This window comes from Spea bombifrons, chromosome 1, assembly GCF_027358695.1.
Source record: "Spea bombifrons isolate aSpeBom1 chromosome 1, aSpeBom1.2.pri, whole genome shotgun sequence".
Classification (NCBI taxonomy): domain Eukaryota; kingdom Metazoa; phylum Chordata; class Amphibia; order Anura; family Pelobatidae; genus Spea; species Spea bombifrons.
The window spans coordinates 132,644,147-132,664,459 of NC_071087.1; the positions used below are offsets into that span (position 1 = coordinate 132,644,147).

The 20,313-nt window shown below is 39.0% G+C and overlaps 1 protein-coding gene across 3 annotated transcripts in view; it reads right to left on the bottom strand.

Annotated features, from left to right (window-relative positions):
* Positions 1-10,246: 10,246 nt before the first annotated feature.
* Positions 10,247-20,313, bottom strand: part of TNFAIP8 (TNF alpha induced protein 8) — a 52,488-nt gene continuing 42,421 nt past the window's right edge. For all 3 annotated transcript variants that reach the window (XM_053474152.1, XM_053474144.1, XM_053474136.1), the window contains one exon: positions 10,247-10,948. In XM_053474152.1, coding sequence (XP_053330127.1) covers positions 10,380-10,948 — 569 coding nt within the window. In that variant the 3' untranslated portion in view covers positions 10,247-10,379. The remainder of the gene's footprint in view (positions 10,949-20,313) is intronic.

The following is a 20,313-nucleotide window of genomic DNA, read 5'->3' on the forward strand; positions in this document are numbered from 1 at the left end:
ATCAATAAATGCTGCCTGTCACTGGACAAGCTAACTAGCCTGTATAGGTTAGCTCTGTGCTTTGTGACCTTGGGAGAAATTCGGCAGAGAGGGGGTACTCAATGACTCCACAGTTTGTTGTGGATTTGTTCTATTTGGGGTGCTTCATTTTGTCCTTTAACCAAAGCCACCTGAAGCCACTTTTCTTTGTCTGTCAATGTTGCAGTCATTGCCTGGCTGTCTCAATGTGTTCAGTCTCATGGTTCTGGTAGTTTCTCCTGTCTTTTTGTAACTCTATTACAGTTGTGTGCTCTCCTAGTTGCCCCTCTTGCCTTGATTGTTATATATATATTGCATACAACACTTTGGTCCAAACTTTTGTTTTGGCTAAGACTTATCTGAAAGTTCTCTTGGATTTTTAAGTAGGAAACAATTGAGTTATGTGTCATTTGTGCCTTTTTTCTTATTGTTACTGAATTTATTGTTCCATCCTGTACATTCAATACCCTTCTTATTGATTGTGGTAGGATGGTGTACTAGAACCGACCATTGTACTGCCTTTGAAACAGAGTCCAGGGACACTTCCCTGCTTGAACCTGTTGTCCTATTCCTATTTGGCCTGGACGAGAATCCATCACTGAATGTGGCAGTCCTGTCTAGTTTCATGGAATTCTATGTCAACTTGCTTGTCTCTTGTTGAAGGTTGACTTGATTTTGTTGGGTTGGAGGTATTATTACACTCGACTGTGAACGTGGCTCAAGTAAAATTTCTGCAAATATATAAATTTCTATGCTTTTCAGGTTGAACTGTGCTTGACTTGATAGTCAAGTTGCTCAGTTTTTGCTCAGTTACTAATATAGTAAGGGAGGGGGACCGTGCATGGGGGAGACACAAAGAGATCTTGAATGTAAGACAAGACCAAGGACTGATCAAGGTCTGAGTATTTATAACATGAAATATAGGCTGAATGGTTCTTATAGTATCTGCCATCAGAGATCAGAGTAAATGTGAAATTTGTGAAATGACCCCATAGAGGCCTACTTCATCTCATGCAGTGATCTGAAAAATGTCTTTGACACTATTAAATGTTGCTTAAGTGTGATGCTTCTCCCTGTGGGCCAGAGGAATCAAATTATGTCAGACATGCTTTCAGAAGCAATTCAACACAATATTTTTAACAAACCATTACAGCCAACAGTCACAGCAGAAATGTTCATTCTCCACAAACTATTATCTGAGCTTGTTTTGGCACCTGGTATCACCGATCTCCAGGGGTTCCTGCTTAAAGGGGTCTCATTCTGTCTCATTATGTTTTGTTGAGTACCCAAGGGTTGACCACAATTTCTCCTTTTTCTACCTGGATTTTGCTAGAGGAGATAAATGTTGGAGTGTTCAGAACTTGCCATTGATATATCCAAGTATAGTAGACTGCATTTGTTGTCACTCACCGTCACTCATGCTCTCTCTCATACTCACTCTGTCTCTTAATCATTCTCTCTTGTCCAATTTATCCCTACCACTTCTCTTGCCTTTTCTTGCTTCCTTTTACTTCGGTCATTTTTTGTCCGCTTCTCCCTGGTATAAGATTCATTAACTAGGCCTTCCACACTCTCTGCCCGATTGGATAAACAAGGGAGAGGCTGTATCTGTGGTGCGCGCAATGGCTCCAAACTTTTGTGGAAATGCTCCAAGAGGCCAGAATAACGCAGACGGATCAGCGTTTCTACGCCTCTCCTTCTCTGGGAATCAGTCTGTAATATTCTGGCTTCTCAAACAAGAAGCGGAGCTGAGGAAGAGGAGAAGGGGACAGAAGCGGTTGGCGGAGAAGGTTGGGAGATTTTGAGAGAGAGCGTGAGTAAGAGTGAAAGAGCAACGACATGCAAATGACAATTCTGAGCTCTCTACTTTTCATTTGTTTCGTTGTGGATCCCTCTTGGGGTTCGGACATTTGGACAAATTTATGAAATTGGCAAATTTAATTAAGATTGAAATTTCTTATGAATCCAAATGTCTAATAGGTCCAAATTTGATCCTATCTCCAAATAGTCTTTTGTTGACTGTACATTACCGTTGGAATACTGACACCTTCTGGGCATTGTGAACGTAAACTATAACACTGTTCTCTGACCTTAGCGTTACACACGCATTTTGTCTGAGAGATATTTTATGGATGCTTGTGTCTTCTAGTCTACAGCGGTGAAATGAGTTACAATTTTTTCTTGGACCTTTTAAGTCATGCCGTTGAAATGAAGTTAAAATGTCCATGAAATCTGATTTAGATTTTATTGTTTGTTTGGATGTTTGTTATTTTTATTGCTTATCTGATCTTTACTCTAGCTGCTGAAAACTGGTTTGATGGAGTTTATTGCCCGCTGCTTTGTACAAGCACAAAATAATCAATTTTCTTTTCTCGTGTGTGTCATATTATTGCTTTCTTGATGCGTCAAAACTTCCAAAGCCTATAAGAAAGCGCATCATCTTCTTTGACAAGTCCTGTACATTTGTAATCAAACAGAGAGATTTATTCTGTGAGTTTGGAGATCCCAGGTAAACATTTCAACTTACCTACTTCACCTATTATTGTTATTTATTGTTTATAGCGCAGTCGGATTCTGCGGAGCTGCACAGTGGGTAAACAGGACATAACAAGTAGTAGCAAACATAACAAATTGAAACAAGAGGTAAGGAAGGCCCTGCTCAAACAAGCTTACAACCTAGACATATTGAGAACAAACTCTATGCAAGATACCTTCAATATATCCCGAGATGACGCATCACAACAAATTGTTTTAATAAGACAATCAAAGAATCTGACTGTTACACAAGGCAAACCTCTGCATGCGTAAACTCACCACTGATGACATAAGATAATAATGCATAATGGATAGTGAAGCTGATGGGTTAAAACCTTATTTTCTTTGCAACTACAAACTAATGACGAGTGCATATGATGACTGCAGTGTCTCATTAATAAAGCCCTATGTTACTATTAATTCATTGTTTCAATGACTGAACTTATATACTCCCTCATTCGATATAAATAAAATGTTTGTTTTCGCATTCTACTGCAAGCTCGGAATACATTTCAAACCGTTTGTGAGCGTAAGTAAAAACATGTTTTGTGGCTCTGCTGCACAGCAAATCAAAACCGTTTTAAGCAAAACGAACCATAATCTTATTATCATTTTGCATTGTTGTTTTGATGGCAAACAATCTTATCCTGCCAACTAAAACTGTTTATTTTAAAAGGTATATTCGTTAAATATGTGGATAATAAAATACACAGACAGTTGTAGCATAAAGTGATATACTTAAACATATAAACATTAAAGCAATATAACTAAAAGGGTAATTACAAAGACATACATTTAGTTACATTACATATAAAATCTACTAAAGACTTTAACTTTTATAATTACCAAAAAAACACCTTCTGGCCCCAGGACACATCTTGGCCAAGAGCACGACTGAGATTTCTGGATCTTTTTTATCACACAGTTTCATTCCTGTTGAGTGATCAACCCATGAATGGAGTCTGGCTACCCCAGACGAGAGAGAAGGGGAGATAATGAGAAAGGAGAAGAGATGGGGGGAAAAAAGAGAAAAAGATAAGATAAAGGAGAGAGATACTGACTAAGAAATGGGGAGAAAGGGTAGAGATAATGAGAAATAGGAGAGATAAAGACAAAAAAGAGAAATGAGATTTAAAAATGTTTTATTTCATTTATTTGCAGGCTGACATATTTACTTTTATTTAAAAATATAATGTGGGGGCCAGCATTTCATCTTTGGACCCAGGCAGCACAATGTCTTGGACCGGCCCTGGCCCCAAAGCAGCTGCCACGTGAACCCCCAACAATACCTGAGAAGACCCACACCAAACATTTACTAGGCGATCGGCATAGTATTGTGATGTTAGGGTCAGAAAAAAGGCAGAATACACTCAGTCTGGCAGTCTTCTCCTAATCTGCAGGGTCAGTGTGGTGTGTACATGTGACCCCTGCATTGAGCACCCCCCAGCCACAAACATAGCTCCCCCAGTAACATCATTTTTTATATTACATAAATAAATACTAGCCTCAAGAAGTAGTTGGGCAAGTGGCACACACTTGGCTGACCAGTCACAATATTAGCAAATATGGTATTTAAGCAATTTTAACGCTGGGGTACAGGTGCATCCATGTCAACATTTGCACTTCTGACTTTTATGTGATATATCATCATCTCCTAGATTGTAAGCTATTTTGAGTAGGGCCAGCCTCATCTTTTGCTTCTGTAAGTCCAACTGGTTCTGCAAGGCTGTGATTGTTATGTCCCGTTTACCCATTGTACAGCACTACAGATTATGGTGAATATAAAATATTAAGAAAACTATGTAAATGGTATGTCATTGTAATGCCACTAGTGCCCACAAGGTGTCTCCCATCATGATGATGCCATGTTTACTAAAGGGTCAGGAAAGCCCATTGCCAAAAGTTTTCAAATGGAAATTTGCTGCTTAAAATGAACTCTTCAGTTATCATCACAATTGAGTGTGAGCATGTGTAAATGTATGGTGTTACACCATACTCATAATTACACTTTTTCCCACCCCTCTTCTCCCAGGCGCCACTAACCCCCCACCTCAGCAGCCCAAATATAATTTTTTTACTTACTGTTCAATGAGTTGCTTAGCCATGTGGATGCTATCAGGAAAGGGGCGGGGCCAATTGTCAGTGTGACTGCAGGGATGGACTGGGAAGTAGTAACTGCAATCTACAACCACAAGTTTTTAGATCCCAAATGTTTCGAAAAAATGCGTCTTATACATGGGGAAATACGGTACTTGTTTTTTCCTGCTGCCAGTCATTCTCTTCTATCTCCTTGGAAGAAGTTCAGCATTTATAAGAGGAAAGGGACAAGCATACACCCTCTAAGGTTCCATACACCAAGGAGGGAAAAACGTGTAGACGCCATTTTAACTTGTCAGTTGCAGCCACAGATTTATGGGCGTTAGAAGCCAATTCTTTAAGTTGTTTCCCATTTTCCTATTAAGTTGTACCCTAGAAATACATTTATACAACCAGCAGAACCTTTTAAAAAGTTAATATTGGTGACAAAATTAGACATTGAGTTGTGCATTTGCACAGTATGTTTTAGATCTTGCAATACTCTTCCTGAATTGGGTTTTAAGATGCACGTTTGCACTACTAGAAAAACCTCTTATCTTTCGGTAATGCAAATAAATTGGGCAGGGGAAGGGTCTTTGCATGCGCACAGTGTGTTTTAGTTCTTGAAATACTGTTCCTAAGTAGTTTTTAAGACAGTTGCATGTTTACACTACCAGCACAATACAATAAAATAGTAATACTGGTGACAAATTAGGCAGGGCAGGCCAGGGCATTATACAATGTTTAATTCTTGAAACAATATTCCTGAGTTGGAAAGTTGAATATTTACACTACCAGCAAAAACTCTCAATTTTGGACAAGTCTTAGTCTCTACTAATGATTCACAGATTGTTCATGTTCTGGTACCTTGGTGGGACCAGGTGAAGATTGCTTGTAAGCTATGTTATGGTGAAGCACGGACTAAAAACATCTAGCAGTTCCACAGAAACTTCCACTGGTGCCACCACTACTGAAAGCACCGCCATCTAACTCCCCAGATTAATAATGGGCAGGCACTGTCAGATGATAGCAACAGATCTATGTTTGGGACAGAAGAAATTGAGGAAGAGGAGGGACTTCTTCCCGTTACAGCAGAAATGAGTCCTACTCTACCTTGTGCACTCGTGTCGAAGACAATTTAAATTATATATTAATATTACTTTCTCCTTTAGATGCTTTGCTCCATCCACTCTACAGAAGCTGCAGCTGCGTAACTTTGCCACTGGTTCCCCTGCATGCAGTGGCACCATTACCACCCACCTCATCGCTAATACTCTCATGTAATATGCATCTTTCTTTAGTAGGACTGTCCCCTTAACATATTCAACTGAAAATTTAGCTTAGATCACCCAGTTAACTCCAAGGTCCCATACACTAAGGAGGGAAAAGCTGGCAATCAGAGAATAGAAAATAAGAGCGAAGGACATGGACTGATATTTCTCATGCATTTGTCTCTCTAGAACGCACAGTACGTGTGAGTCACAGGCAGCTTTTTATGTTCCAAAACGTACTGCAGTAATTCATGAGTCGTAACATTCCCCAGCTGTAACCTGATAAAATCCGTTACCTGAAAGCAGGGGCTTTTGTCAAAATAAATGAAAAGAAAAATTGTTGAATAGTGATTCACATATGAGCAAATGTACCTGTAACCCTCTACATTCCAGACAACGGATCAGCACACTGTTTTGTAATGTAAATCCCTAAAAGTTAAATAGGGAGAAGGGTAGATAGGGAGAAGTGGGGAGAGGGGGTAGATAGGGAGAAGGAAGGGAGAGGGGGTAGAAGGGATAGGGGGTACATAGTGAGAGAGGTGGTATATAATGAGAAGTGGAGAGAGGGGGTAGGTAGTGAGAAGCGGGGTAGACAGAAGTGGGAGAGGGGATATTGAAGGACACATACAGTACTGTCTCATCTAAAGGTCACTTTCTATTGAATCAAAACAACCCATCCATCTACATTACTATTCTGGTTTTGATCAGCCATTTTTTCCATATCGACTTCATTTGTAAGGGTGATTTTGTTTAATAATATACACTGGTAGATCATTAACTGGTTTAGGGAGTTTTTATTTATATGGTAATATTTGCTTTTACAATTTAATTTCACATATCGTGGGCAAAAGTACTACGTACACATTTTTTCTGGTGTTTCACTCCATATTGTATTACAATATGTACCACATATAGAAAAAAATGTTTCTTCAATTTTTTAACATACGTGTGCCACTATTAATATTGAACACATTCTACTCACCTGTGTTGCTTAGTCTACTTATTTCTTCTTTTTTGCTGTCTTTACTTTCAAGAGCATTATCGATTTACAACTCAATTACATACCCAAGATTTATAACAACCTCTGAAGAAGCCCTCGGGGAAACACATCAAGTTATCTGTTATATGGTCCCAATACTGGACTTATGTTACAAGCATATGATATCAAAGCATTTGTGTAAATTTTGATATTATTGTATTTGAATACACTTATTAAAGTGGTTTTCATGAGATATTCTTATAACCCTGTTTTTGTTTTAACCAGCTACCCACTGAGATTATGTTTTGTACTTTTGGCACTCTTTTGTACGAACAATTGGGAACATGCTTGCCAGTAGCGGCTAGCTTTTTCGCACTCCCTCCGATTTCTCATCACTATGCCTTATGACACTACAGAGGAGAGGCAATTTATACGCACAACACTCTTGAGCATTCAGCGCCCCCACTCTGTGAGTGTGCGTGGTCTACTGCTTCGTGGCTGAGCTGTTGCTATGCCTAGGTGCTTCTGCTTCACAATAATAGCAATTACAGTGGACCGGGGAAGATCTAGCAGGGCAGAAATGTTATGAACTGACTTGTGGCAAAGGTAGCATTCTATGACAGTACCATGATTGTCAATGGAGATGAGTTGCATATGTGCTTCCTTTCTTATATCTAAGCAATGAGTGTAGCTGAAACCCCTAAACTTAATAATCAGGAAGGGTGTACACATACCTTTGGTCATATAGAGTAGCTTAACTTGTTCTGAGATTATATTAGGTTCCCTTGATGAAATGTAAACTGTTTAAATTATATTACCGTACATAAATCTAACTATAGCAAAACTTTAAATAAACATTTTTTAAAAAAATGGCCCAGCCCATGACACTTAAAGGGTTAAAGGTGCAGTAATGCTCTTACTACTGTCACATAAAGCACAGCAGTGGTGCATAGATTGAAATATTTCTAAATATACATTTTCTTCCATATTTTTGTTTAGGCAAAATTAAAGATTACTTGATCTGCATAAAGCTCCAAAGTGCAGTTACTATACAACTGTATTGGACTTGGGGGTGTCATGTTGGGGTTGTTACCCACACTGGGTTTTAGCCCCCAAAAACGGCCTGACGCAGCCAGGGACACCGCCGTGTGGATGGCAGATGATGTAGATGAGTGAAGTCAAATTGATGGTTTTTTTTAAATGTAATTGCTCTACATGGATCACTGTGGCATGTAATGCATCAAACTATAATAAAATGTTAACGAAAAGGACAGTAGGAAGGGGAATTAAGGATTATGAAAAGACTGGACAAAGCAAGAAGTGGGGTGTGCTAAAGGTGCAATTATACCCAATTTAGGACCAAGTAAACTGCATGGTATTCACTGCTGCTGAGTTCCAGGTTGTTCCCCCTCTCAGTATTGTGCGCACAATTCTCTTTTGGCAGAAGAGGGTTTTATGAAGAGGGACAACTGGAGATGGGAGGAATACGGAATAGCTCTTACAACCACATCCTAACTGATCGGGCCGCAGAAGCAATGTTTGGTTTAAAAGTAGTGGCTGCAGCCTCAAAGGTCTTCTTGGCAGCTCCTTCTGTCTTATGGTCCATAGAATCCGAAGTGAGAAGCAACTTCCAGATGAATGGCAGATCTTCTAGTTGCTCTTGTTCCCAGGGTGTATCATAAATACAACAGGTCCCCTGCCAAAGCTTCCACTAACTTATTGACCTCCTCCACAGGGGGAAAAAAAAAACTCTCTCAGAAATCTCTCCCTCCTCCTCAGATACTGGAAATTCAGAGGGAAATTCTGATTCAAATGCACAGGAATAGGGTTCATCATGGGATCTAGCTGCACAAAAACCCTGTTTGAGTAAGCTCCCAGGACCCAGTCAGGGTCGCTTACAAGCTTTTCATAGCAGAGGATAGAGCCAGGACACCAGAGCTCACAAAGTAAAACTAAGGAGAAAAATAAAAAAAGGAAAAGGGGGGTGTTCCAAGGATTTATTCCCTGCCCTACCTGGATAGGTGAATGGATGGGTCTCTGTTTAGATCACTAAAACAGAGACCCATGTGTCAATGTCCCCTAATGTTAAAATGAAAGTTCACCGATACAAAGATGGGTTGTTTATTTTTGCTTTGCACATAGGCTTACAACAAACGCATACTTTAAGGCCTGCTTCAAAGCATATAAAACAAAAAGTGCCACCAGCTAGACAGGCTAGGGTGCCAGAGGTAGGTAAATAGGAGTGGTAGCCCTGTGGAATGTTTTCAATTTAGGTCATTTAAAAAAAAAAAATAAAAAAATTTGATAACCCTTCACCTATATTTTACTATAAATTACCCCTCCATGTCACACAAGCTGAATGTACGAGAGTACAGTAAAGCATGCCAAGTAAAATATTTTATATTATACGCCTCATATTAATATAATCCTTGTTCAATTTGTTGTTGACTATGTAGATTTATGATGAGGAAAAAAAAATGTAAAAAATTGCAGCTTGCCACCAAAATTCCTCTTCGACATCAATGTACCTACATGACCCAAGAACACCACACACAATGTAAAGGTATAGTATAATGATATGTTGATTGCATACAGCAGGGAGACTGCTTGCTTTTATTGGACCACTGGCTTTTTACAAGTAGCCTTTAAAAAAAAAAAAGCCTTGGCAGAACTTTAGATATTTGTGCCTGCAATTATGTTTTACCATGACAAACTGCATATATGTGCACATAAATATATATAACTCAACATCATTGTGATAAAAGTGAAAGGAAAAAAAATACAGTTGACTTTATTAACAGGCAAAGAAATTCCACCAGGTGTTTAATAGAAAAATATGCTTAACATTTGGAAACTTTTGGTTGCAAAACCAGACGGCAAATAATTGATAGAAATTCTATGTGTAGGCTGTCCCGTGTTTAAATGGCAAGAGCTCAAACCTTTAAGCAGCCAGTGTTAAAGTTCAATGCAAGTTGAAATGCCATAGATGTTGCTTGATACAAAACACACTAAAATACATTTGTCCCTGAAGCTTTTAGAACAAAAAGTTCAAATTTACTTATCCCGGTCATATATATAGATATGCAAAAAAAGAAAAAAAAAAAAAAAAGAGAATGCACATTATACATACATTAATAGGGCAGAAGAGGATTTGCTAAGTTGGTATCTTTACTGACCTTGTGAAAGGTCACAGTTAAATATCCCAGGCGCTCACTGTTAAATGTCATCCCTGCATTTGCTTTCCTGGATGAAAAAAAGGTAGCTTTGTCACATGTTCCATTTTGTTCAGCATTATTTTAGAAAAGCGCCTGCATAGAATTACCCCAAAATAAAACATCTCTCCAGTGAGCATCAGGAAAAAAGCATCAGCATGAGAAGGACCGCTTCAAGTTTAATCTTTTGTAGCAACTAAAATACCAAGTTTGGATGGTCCTCTTTTTCCTTAAGTTACTGTTATTCTGAGCAAAGAACATTAAGGCCACGGTACATCATTCAAGTGCTTAAATATTGTCTTCATCCAACATTTTGTTGACACCATCACAGAGTCTTTGGAGGTGGTTTTTGTAAGGTCCATATGGATTATACAAAGCAGCCAAAAAATCACAATCTGAAAAGTGGTCAAACACATTATTGACACGTCCATGAGACTTTGCTGTAAGGTGACGCTGAATAACTTGATGGAGGAGCTCACGGCACTCATTCAACAATTTGGACAGCACATTGCGGTCAAAAGTAAACTCCACTTGATGGAAGCTCACCACAGTCATGGCCAGCTGGTGGACTTTCCTCTTGAATTTTTCCATTGTTGCAATTTCCTCCTGGTTAAATTGGTTATTTCTGTATAAAACTGCTAATTTTATCACTATTTTGATGAGGTTTTTAATAATTTTCTCAGCATCTTTCTTGCTGTGGGTATATTCCTTTGTCATTCGATAAAGATCATCTAATACTTCTCCACTTGTGTCATCGATGAAGGTTGTTGCAATGTATTTAGATGAAGCCATCTTGCCAAGTATCTTCTTTTGGGCCTGGACAGCCAGGTATTTGGAGTTGAAGACATCAGTCGCCACTGAAAGAAAATTGTACCAATTAGTAGAGAGTACAGAAAGAGAAAACGCATGTCTCTGATTTTCCCATTTCATACGATTTGAGTAGGAAACAAATGGCATTTGATTAAAAGAATCAGCAGACGTCGTGTGAACGTGGTCTGAGAAAAATAGTTTATTTATGACAAATTATTTATGTACCAATCCACTACAGCTTGAGGACACATTTTGACACTGAGTTTTGACGCTCTGGAGCTGGTGATCAATTCATATACATATCCTCTACAAAAGACATGCAACCAAAGTGGCAAAGAGGTCCAGGTGTGCAAGAAGAACAGTGTAAAAGTAGCCTCCCATTTCTCTGACAAGTCACTCAGACATCTTTCATAGGCTCTAAAGTATTGCCACGCAGATTCTGAAGATTATCTGCAATTATCTAAATTTACAGTAAAATCTGTAATTATAAAACTTCAACGCATATTAATGTGGTATTTAAGTACACAACCTGACAAGACTTCCATCAAACTAATACTTGGCTGGCTGTTAGTAGGGTGCGGCAGATACGTTATCTAACAGGCCAAGAACCTCTAGCTCTAACAACACGTTCAACAAAAGTTTCTACATGTTCAACACTGTTATACAAGGATTAAAAATAATAATATCGTTACAGATCAAAGACTACCGAAGAATTGGATACCCAAATGTTAATGGTGTCCTTTTCACATTAGACTAGATGGCCTGAAGTTCTATCATCTGCCCTCAAATTCTAAGTTTCAATGTAATATTTTTGTCCTTTTACACATCACAGCCCAACTGCTTTATTTTTCTCCTTCAAATAGCTCTCGAGATGATCTGCAAGACAAACTCAAATGCAAAGTAGGAAATAATGAGTGCTTTTTCTTGTTCCTCAAATTCTTTAACCTTTTGGTGAATACTCAGTCCCATGTTAGAATAGCTGTAGCTGACCAACACAGTTGTAACATGTAGCTGGCAAATCTGACATTACCCACTGACGTCGGGGGACATGACACAGACCTGTCACCAGCAACGTATTCTACCCTAGGCCAACTAGACCTAGACCCACACCTCTAAGTCACTGAGCACCGGAATATGACATCATATACAGCAGCTGGTGGCATATATATATATATATATATATATGTGTATATATATATGTGTATATATATATATATATATATATATATATATATATATATATATATATATATATGTGTATATATATATATATATATATATATATATATATATATACATATATATAAAGCTATTGGTGTAGTGGCAGTATAGTAACAATGTATACAGGATTTGGATTGAAAAATACAAAAGTACTTTAATATGCATTCTTTATTGACAGGGGTCTATAGGGGCATTGAATTGTCTCTTTCATTGAAATAAAGACATTCTTTCTACAAAGACAACTTATTACAGTGAAACTTCATACTCATCCATTTCCTTAATATCAAATGCCGGGAAACTATTCTACACACTAACTACATGGTGTAATCACAAGAAGGGAACCAAAGTTATAAATAGGATAAAATACTACAGTTTCACTTCTTTTATCAAGACCATGTCAGGATATTGCATCGATGAGTTACTTCACAGCTGTACAAGGTTTCTAAAGCTGAATAATGCAGGACACAGTTAATCAAGTGTAAAAATAACACAATACAGGTGCAAATTACCACAATAAGCCTGGGACAATGATTTGTCTCTGTTCAAGGTCAGCAACACAATATAAAAAGGAAGAGATTTAAACAGTGCTGGTGAAGAGCTGCAGGATCAGCATGGAAATAAATAGGATGGATTATCAGGGATGGGCAGAGGGAGAAAAGTGGTCCTGGCACTTTAAAGCCTGCTGCCGCCTAATCACGTGGACACGCCGCACGCTATCGCACATACTTGTCTTAACATTGTATAACCAAACCATTGATCATTTGCTCAATTTCATTATTAAAGTAAGTGTGCTCTCTCTATTTACATTAAATAAACACATGTGGTGGTATTGACAGATTAAAAAAAAGCAAAAAATAAAAACACAACATATATCTGTATCATGGGATCGCTATCTTAACTCGAGTCAGTATCTGCCTAACTATTCCTCCCCATCTCTCTCCTTTTGTTAATTTGACTGTTGTTGATACAGGCAGAATTTGCAAGGGTGGGGAAGAAAATGACACAAAAGTTCTTGATCGGCATATATGACATTTGCCTTGAAACTTAACTTATTGGCAAAAAAAGTTAATAGGTAGCTTGAAAAAAGTCATGTTTAACGATTTTAAAAGTCTTTCAAATGTCAAAGATATGAAACAGATGTTATTTCATGAATACTTAAAAGTTTAATACTTTTGAGGTATATTTGTACACTACAACAGAAAACAAAAAAGCCAAATCTAATTTTCTGGTTGATAATTTCACATGCAAAGTAAGAAAGAAAGGTGTTTGTTTTCTTTAAAACCCATTTCTTGGAACTTAAAGGTGTAACAGCCAAGTTTTATGATCACAGAAGGACACCGTAGGTAAAGAAGACAGTAACTTTGCTTTGCACTACTGAAGCTAACCATTAATATGAGCCCATTTGATTTTCAGACTTACTAAGTCACTAAAATGCACTTTACTGCGAATAGTTGAAATAGTTTAGGCTGAAGACAATGGACAGCCCTCTATGGAAATAAAAACAGAATTTTCATAGTTCACATAAATAGCAGTACAAAGACAATTTCACTATATATATATATATATATAGTGCATCTGATGACTGGAGTGTCTTTTTCAATTAATCTGCAGTATTTGGGAAAGCAGGTGAGTACTAAGGCAGGTGCCTAGTAACCGAGGTGCCCAGATGGGGCCATGCAATGCAGATGTGTGTGTATGTGTTATAGTTAGGGTAGGTGTGTGTCAGCATAAAGTAATAGAGAGTGTGTGTGTGTTATGATTAGGGCTGCAACTAACGATTATTTTAATAATCGATTAATCGGCCGATTATTTTTTCGATTAATCGATTAATCGGATAAAAAAAACAATATGCAAATTTTTCGTTTATTTAAAAGAATTTAATGAACTGGATGTTAAAAAACAACTTAAAATTTACATTAACATTCTTATTTTGTTATGATGTAATAAAAAACAATATTTTCAAAGTACAAGAACCCAAACACAATATTTATGAAACAAAATAACCCCAAACATTCTGAAAAGAGGTGGACTATTACTGTTTAAGAAACTTTGCCCCAGCACTTTGCACTTTGCACCCAGCACTTTGCACCCAGCACTTTGCACCCAGCACTTTGCACCCAGCCCTGGCACTTTGCACCCAGCACTTTGCACCCAGCACTTTGCCCCAGCCCTGGCACTTTGCATCCAGCACTTTGCACCCAGCATTCAGCACTTTGCACCAGCACTTTGCACCCAGCCCTGGCACTTTGCACCCAGCACTTTGCACCCAGCCCTGGCACTTTGCACCCAGCACTGGCACTTTGCACCCAGCACTTTGCACTGTGCCCCTGCACCCAGTCTCTAACTCTGCCCTGCACCCAGCCCTGCCCCCACATTCTGCCCTGCCCCCACACTCACACTCTGCCCTGCACCCACTCTGCCCTGCACCCACACTCACACCCTGCCCTGCATCCCCACCCCCACTCTGCCCTGCACCCAGTCTCCCACTCTGCTCTGCACCCACACTCACACCCTGCATCCCCACCCCCACTCTGCCCTGCACCCAGTCTCCTGCCCTGCACCCCCCACCCCCACTCTGCCCTGCACCCCCACCCCCACTCTGCCCTGCACCCACACTCACGAACCGCTCTGTGCGAATGGAGCCACTCGCACAGAGCGAACCGCTCTGTGCGAATGGAGCCACTCGCACAGAGCGAACCGCTCTGTGCGAATGGAGCCACTCGCACAGAGCGAACCGCTCTGTGCGAATGGAGCCACTCGCACAGAGCGAACCGCTCTGTGCGAGTGGAGCCACTCGCACAGAGCGAACCGCTCTGTGCGAGTGGAGCCACTCGCACAGAGCGAACCGCTCTGTGCGAGTGGCTCTGTGCGATCCGTGCACATAGACATGAAGAATACTTACCTCCGGAACGCGTCACATCCGTCACGTAGCTAAAAGAAGGCGGAGACTGCAGAGCGTGTAGCAGAAGCGGGGAACGCTCGCGGAGGTAAGTAAAAGGAGCCGAGTGCTCCAACAACGAATTGATCACTCGATTAATCGATAACGGAAATCGTTATCGATGATTTCCGTTATCGATTATTATCGATTTTATCGATTCGTTGTTTCAGCTCTAGTTATGATGGTGCATGGTGTCAGCATATGCTGTTATAATGTGAGTAAAAGTGTATGATGTTAGCAGTAGTGTGTATGTTGGTATTTGGTGTTTCAGCATATGGGGTTGGAGTGGTAGGGGTGAACCTTAGGTTAGTGGTGCCTGAGAGAGGAGACGTGGGCATTTGTGTGTGTATGTGTAATAGTATGGTGTTCAAGTAAGTCAGTGGGTGGGTGTTAGTTATGAGGGAGCACAAAAGAAGTACTGCAACCAAGCGCTGCTAACCTTAGGTTACAAACTAGGCGTTTGATGGCTCCCATGATATTCCCAGGTATAACTTAAAACTTTCCCCTTTAAAAAAATCAGTCATTTTGCAGGATTTCTTAAGAAAACAACTTATGTTTCACTGGATCTGGCTGTGCTAATACACCTCTGTTATCTAAAGCAGCAACCCAAAGCCACAATCGTATAAAGCAGTGTGAGATTGCTTAGTCAGTCTTCAGCATGAAGCCCTTCTGGCAAGGAGGGATGTCAGATGTAATCAAATGTAATAAAATGACTGCACTTTAATACAATTTAATTTAAAATTATTCTATGAGCAATATAGAGTTTCACTAGGCTTAATCCAGCTAATGTACAGACCTCGTCAGGTTTGAGTCAGCTTGACAGTAGATACCCTCCTTATATTTTTAGGTCAGGTCTGCTAAAAAGTATGAGTAGATGGAAGGTACCCTTTACCTTCATACATACACAGTGCAGGTAAAACTAGGGTTTAAAGCAGACAGACTTTATAGTTTAGTGGCAAGAGAGTATGTTCAGTGGGAATTCGCACATCCCAAGATATGCGGATATGTCTCCTCTGACAACTGGACATTACAGGGTGCATTCCTCGACGTATATTGCCTGACGTCTGTTTTTTTTTTTCCCCAAGCATGAACTGCTTTTGAAGGGTCTCCAAAACTTTCAGCAGATGTCAGGTTGGCAATGAGACAGAGGCTGCATGGATTTCCAAATGCCTGCCCCTGCTCTTTTTCTCCAGAGGGCTTACTGGGTATATTTAAGTGCATGCTTTTACTTTGTAGAGTGTGTCAAGCATTGAAACTATTAGGATCATCTTAAGTGAAACTATATTTTATTTATCATTGCAAAGTGGTAAGAATATAGGGGTTGCTTTAACTTAAAAGGGCAAATATCTCCATTACAGCTGTTGGAATATCTAAATTATTTTATTTATTTTTTATTAAACTATCCATAGTTTGTGGTTTTTGCTTGCAAATTAGTTAAATGAGAGACGCAGCACCCAATGGCATCACCAGCATTAGTTGGCTTTTCTTTCTTGATATCCTCCCATCTCCACCTCTACAAAGGCTACCCAAACTAATCCAACATACTTATATTGAATCTCAGAACAAGAAGTAAAGATGGCTGTTCTCATGGTATACACTTAAACAGACTGTCTAATAAATATGAATATACTGCTAATTTTATTTTGCATAGGATTAGTGCGATGGACTGTGAGGAATGTAGGATTTGAAAAAATGGCAGATCCATTGCAAAGGAAAAATCTATATAATCTTGCATGGGCTTATGATACATTTCAATTACAGACCTCAGGCAATTATTTTCCTTGCAGGAAAAGATAAAAGCAGCTGCCCCAACATAATGCGTAATATCAAGTCGACAAGCTGAAATCACAGTACTCTTCACTGCTTCAGTGAATAAACCATGAAACCTGTAACATCTAGAGAGAGAGAGGCAGAGACGCATAGTAGAGTAAGAGACGGACAGGCAGTTTTACATTAGCACATGCCCAGACATCTCACAGCCTGACAGTCCGTTTACAGTCTTCTGCAGTAGGAATCTACTGGTGATGTCAAACATTCCAACGTCTGACAAGTTTCATTGACTTGTCACCTCACAACCACTTCATTTTCATTCATCAAAATAACAGATTATACATTTTAACCCCTTAATGACAAAGCCTGTACACGTACGGGCTCAAAATGCATTGTTTTAGGGACCGCTCATTGTCTTTAAGGGGTTAATGTGGCCTAGACGTACATTTTTTTTGTGAAACAAAGAGTTTGACACCATATAAGAATGAATTTACAGTCACATAATTTAACTAGCATATTGGAGAAGTGGTGAGAAGGTGTGCCCTGAGGCTCCATAAGTTCACCTTGAGGTTACTGCAACAAAATGGGCGGAGCCTCCAGACACACCCTTTCCCTGCTACTCCAATCCAGGAGAGGATTTGCCAGGAACCTCTGCCATTTTGCGGAAGTCCACCTGAGGTCCACCTGTCCACAGAGAAGCAGATGAAGAACGAAGACTTTTTGGAGCACAGTACAAAGAAAGACAGAAGAATAAGAAAATACAAGATAAGAAACGGTGCTGCATGACACGGAAGCTCATGGCGATGAAGGAAAGTAGGCATTCAGAGAGTGTGAGTGAGAGAGTGAATGAGTGTGAAAGAGTGAAAGATCAAATGAAATTTAAAGAAGAACTCTGAGCTCTTTGCTTTGTTTTTTTTTTATTTGAGGGTCCCTCTTCATTTTCAGAGATCAATTGAGGTAATTGGAATTTAAACGAAACTGAAAGCACCAATTTAAAAGCCATACACTTTTTTATTATTATCTTTACACACCAACTGGTGAAATGCCACCTTGCTTATAATCGTAGTGCGGTTAAGTATAAAATCTTTTATACAAAAGTGACAGGCTAGTAAGACAGAGTGACATAGCTATATTCAAGGTAAAATTCCACCATAAGGATTCCATAGTCAGTCTAAATCAGTTCATTTGAAGCCATCTGCTGTCAGCAGCTGTTCTTCGCCTAGTTTAACCTTCCATTTGTCACCAAATCCAAGACCTTTTACATGTCTGTCACCGGTCACATGACTAGAATATTAACATGAAACAAAGGCATTCTTCTCTTCTCACACACACATTGCTCTTCTGCGTATTTAAACGCATGTGCAGATGGCTGAATGTAATGTAAAGCCGCTGATGGAATGCCTAGGCTATTCTGGACAAGGGCAAGCGTCTCTACACAATTTAACCCAGCCAGTGTCCTGATTCTGCATTCAGCTACTGCACTAAATAGTGTATTTTTACACACGAAACACGAATGCTTTTCTGTTTCTGAACATAAAAAAAAGGTCGTCGGGGTTCATAGTTAAAAATTCACACAAACTCACACTTCCGTACACTCAGCTGTTTTCATGGAAAACAAGGACATTTCTAGCTGTAACATAATTGCAAAAGGGTTTTGTAATGATCAATTATCCTTTTAAAAAACAAGGACAAGTGACCCCAAACTTTTGAACAGTAGTGTGTATTTGATATTATGTATAAAGCCGACAGTGTAAATGCTTTTCTTTACATTGGTATGCGTTTTAATATTTTGGTTGGAGTTAATACCGGATTCTATGTTGTTGTTTGTTGGATTGTTTTACAGGAGTATTTTTTTTTCATCTTTAGCTCTATAAATAAAATGCGTCTTTCCTTCCAGATTCTCTTGATGAAAGTCTCCAAGTGGGACTGAAACCTTGAGCTTCTGTAATCCCCCAGATTTTATAAAAATATTCTTGTTATTATGGAAACAGGAGCTACGGAAAAGCTACCGGTTCCTGACTCCTGCTTATAGGCAGGGATCTAGTGCTGGAGAAAAGCCTTTGTTTCAGATGCAATGTTTCAGAGACACTTTTTCAGTGTCATAGTTCACCATTTTTACTACTGGAAATAAGGATATATGAGCATGTGATGAATGTGCTCATAACCTGAAGGCGTTTGTGAATATTAATAGTAGGGACCAGTAGAATCTAAATAATGTATATGTGAAATTATATAGTCCATCTTGAAAATGATTTAGCATCAGTTTGATTAAAATAAAGAATTTTGCACATTTTTTTTTAAAAAAGCTTCATATTTTCCAGATTTGTAAAGTCAATTTCTGCTCAGTATATTTCTGAATTTCCAAACACCATTGTGCTTCAGATTTTCTCGATTGTTGTTAGATTCAATGTCTGAATAATCTCAAGGAATTCTATTTCTGCCGGTACACGCAATGAAAACACACAAGATCTTCGAAGGGTTGTCGTCGACATCTTGAGAAAAAAAAATCTATCCTGTGTCTCCATAGCCTTGTTGTCAAATATACATTCTTGATAAGGTACGTAGTTGGCGATTTTGGAAAATAAACAAAGTGTAACCATCACTCAACGCAAACCAAAAACACCAGTAAATACACAATCTGACCCACATGTAGAAAATTCCTTCCAGATGTAAGACAAACGGCAATAGTGTTTCTGCCGTAGCCGCTGCTCGTTTGTTTAATGATTTGCCAAAACTATGCACACAGAAAGCCCTTGTTAAGGAGCACTGCAAATCTTTCTTGAAATGCTTGCTAGAATACACAGTATACACTGTAAAAAAGAATGCATTTGGCAACAACAGTGTTTAATACGGACTTCTTTTTCCGCAGTAAACTGAGGAGGCCGCTTGGTCTCACTGTTCAGTTCCTACAACGTCAGAAACTATCCTCTACTCAGAATGCGTAGAGAAAATCACTTAACTAAACAAACAAATCTCTAATTCTTTAACTAGATAATTGGCGTATGGAGAAGAAGACCTATCGTTATATTTTACTATTTTATTTGTCATGAGATTCACAGAATTAGGTGTATTTGTACTCTTTACAGATGATGCTTTGGCAGACTATACCCCCACTCATACCGATAGGTATGAATTATGCCTGTATATATACACATTCCATATGTTTTCCTTTTATATTTAAAAAAAAATACATTTTATACTATTCACAATTATCAGCGTTCAAGCTCCTTTACCAGTCCCTCAGCTAATGTGCACAAAAATAGGTCCTTATAACAGATCTGTATAATTATATATATATATATATATATATATAGATATATACATATAGAAAAAACTATTCACTGTCCCGCCATATGCAATTTAAAGCATATGATAGCTATGTTCTTTTAAACTGACCCACTGCAAATACATTTACCAGAATCACCCAGCCCCCTTGCCCTTGGCTCGCAGATTAGTTGCATTGAGTCTAAAGAGTGTCCCCTA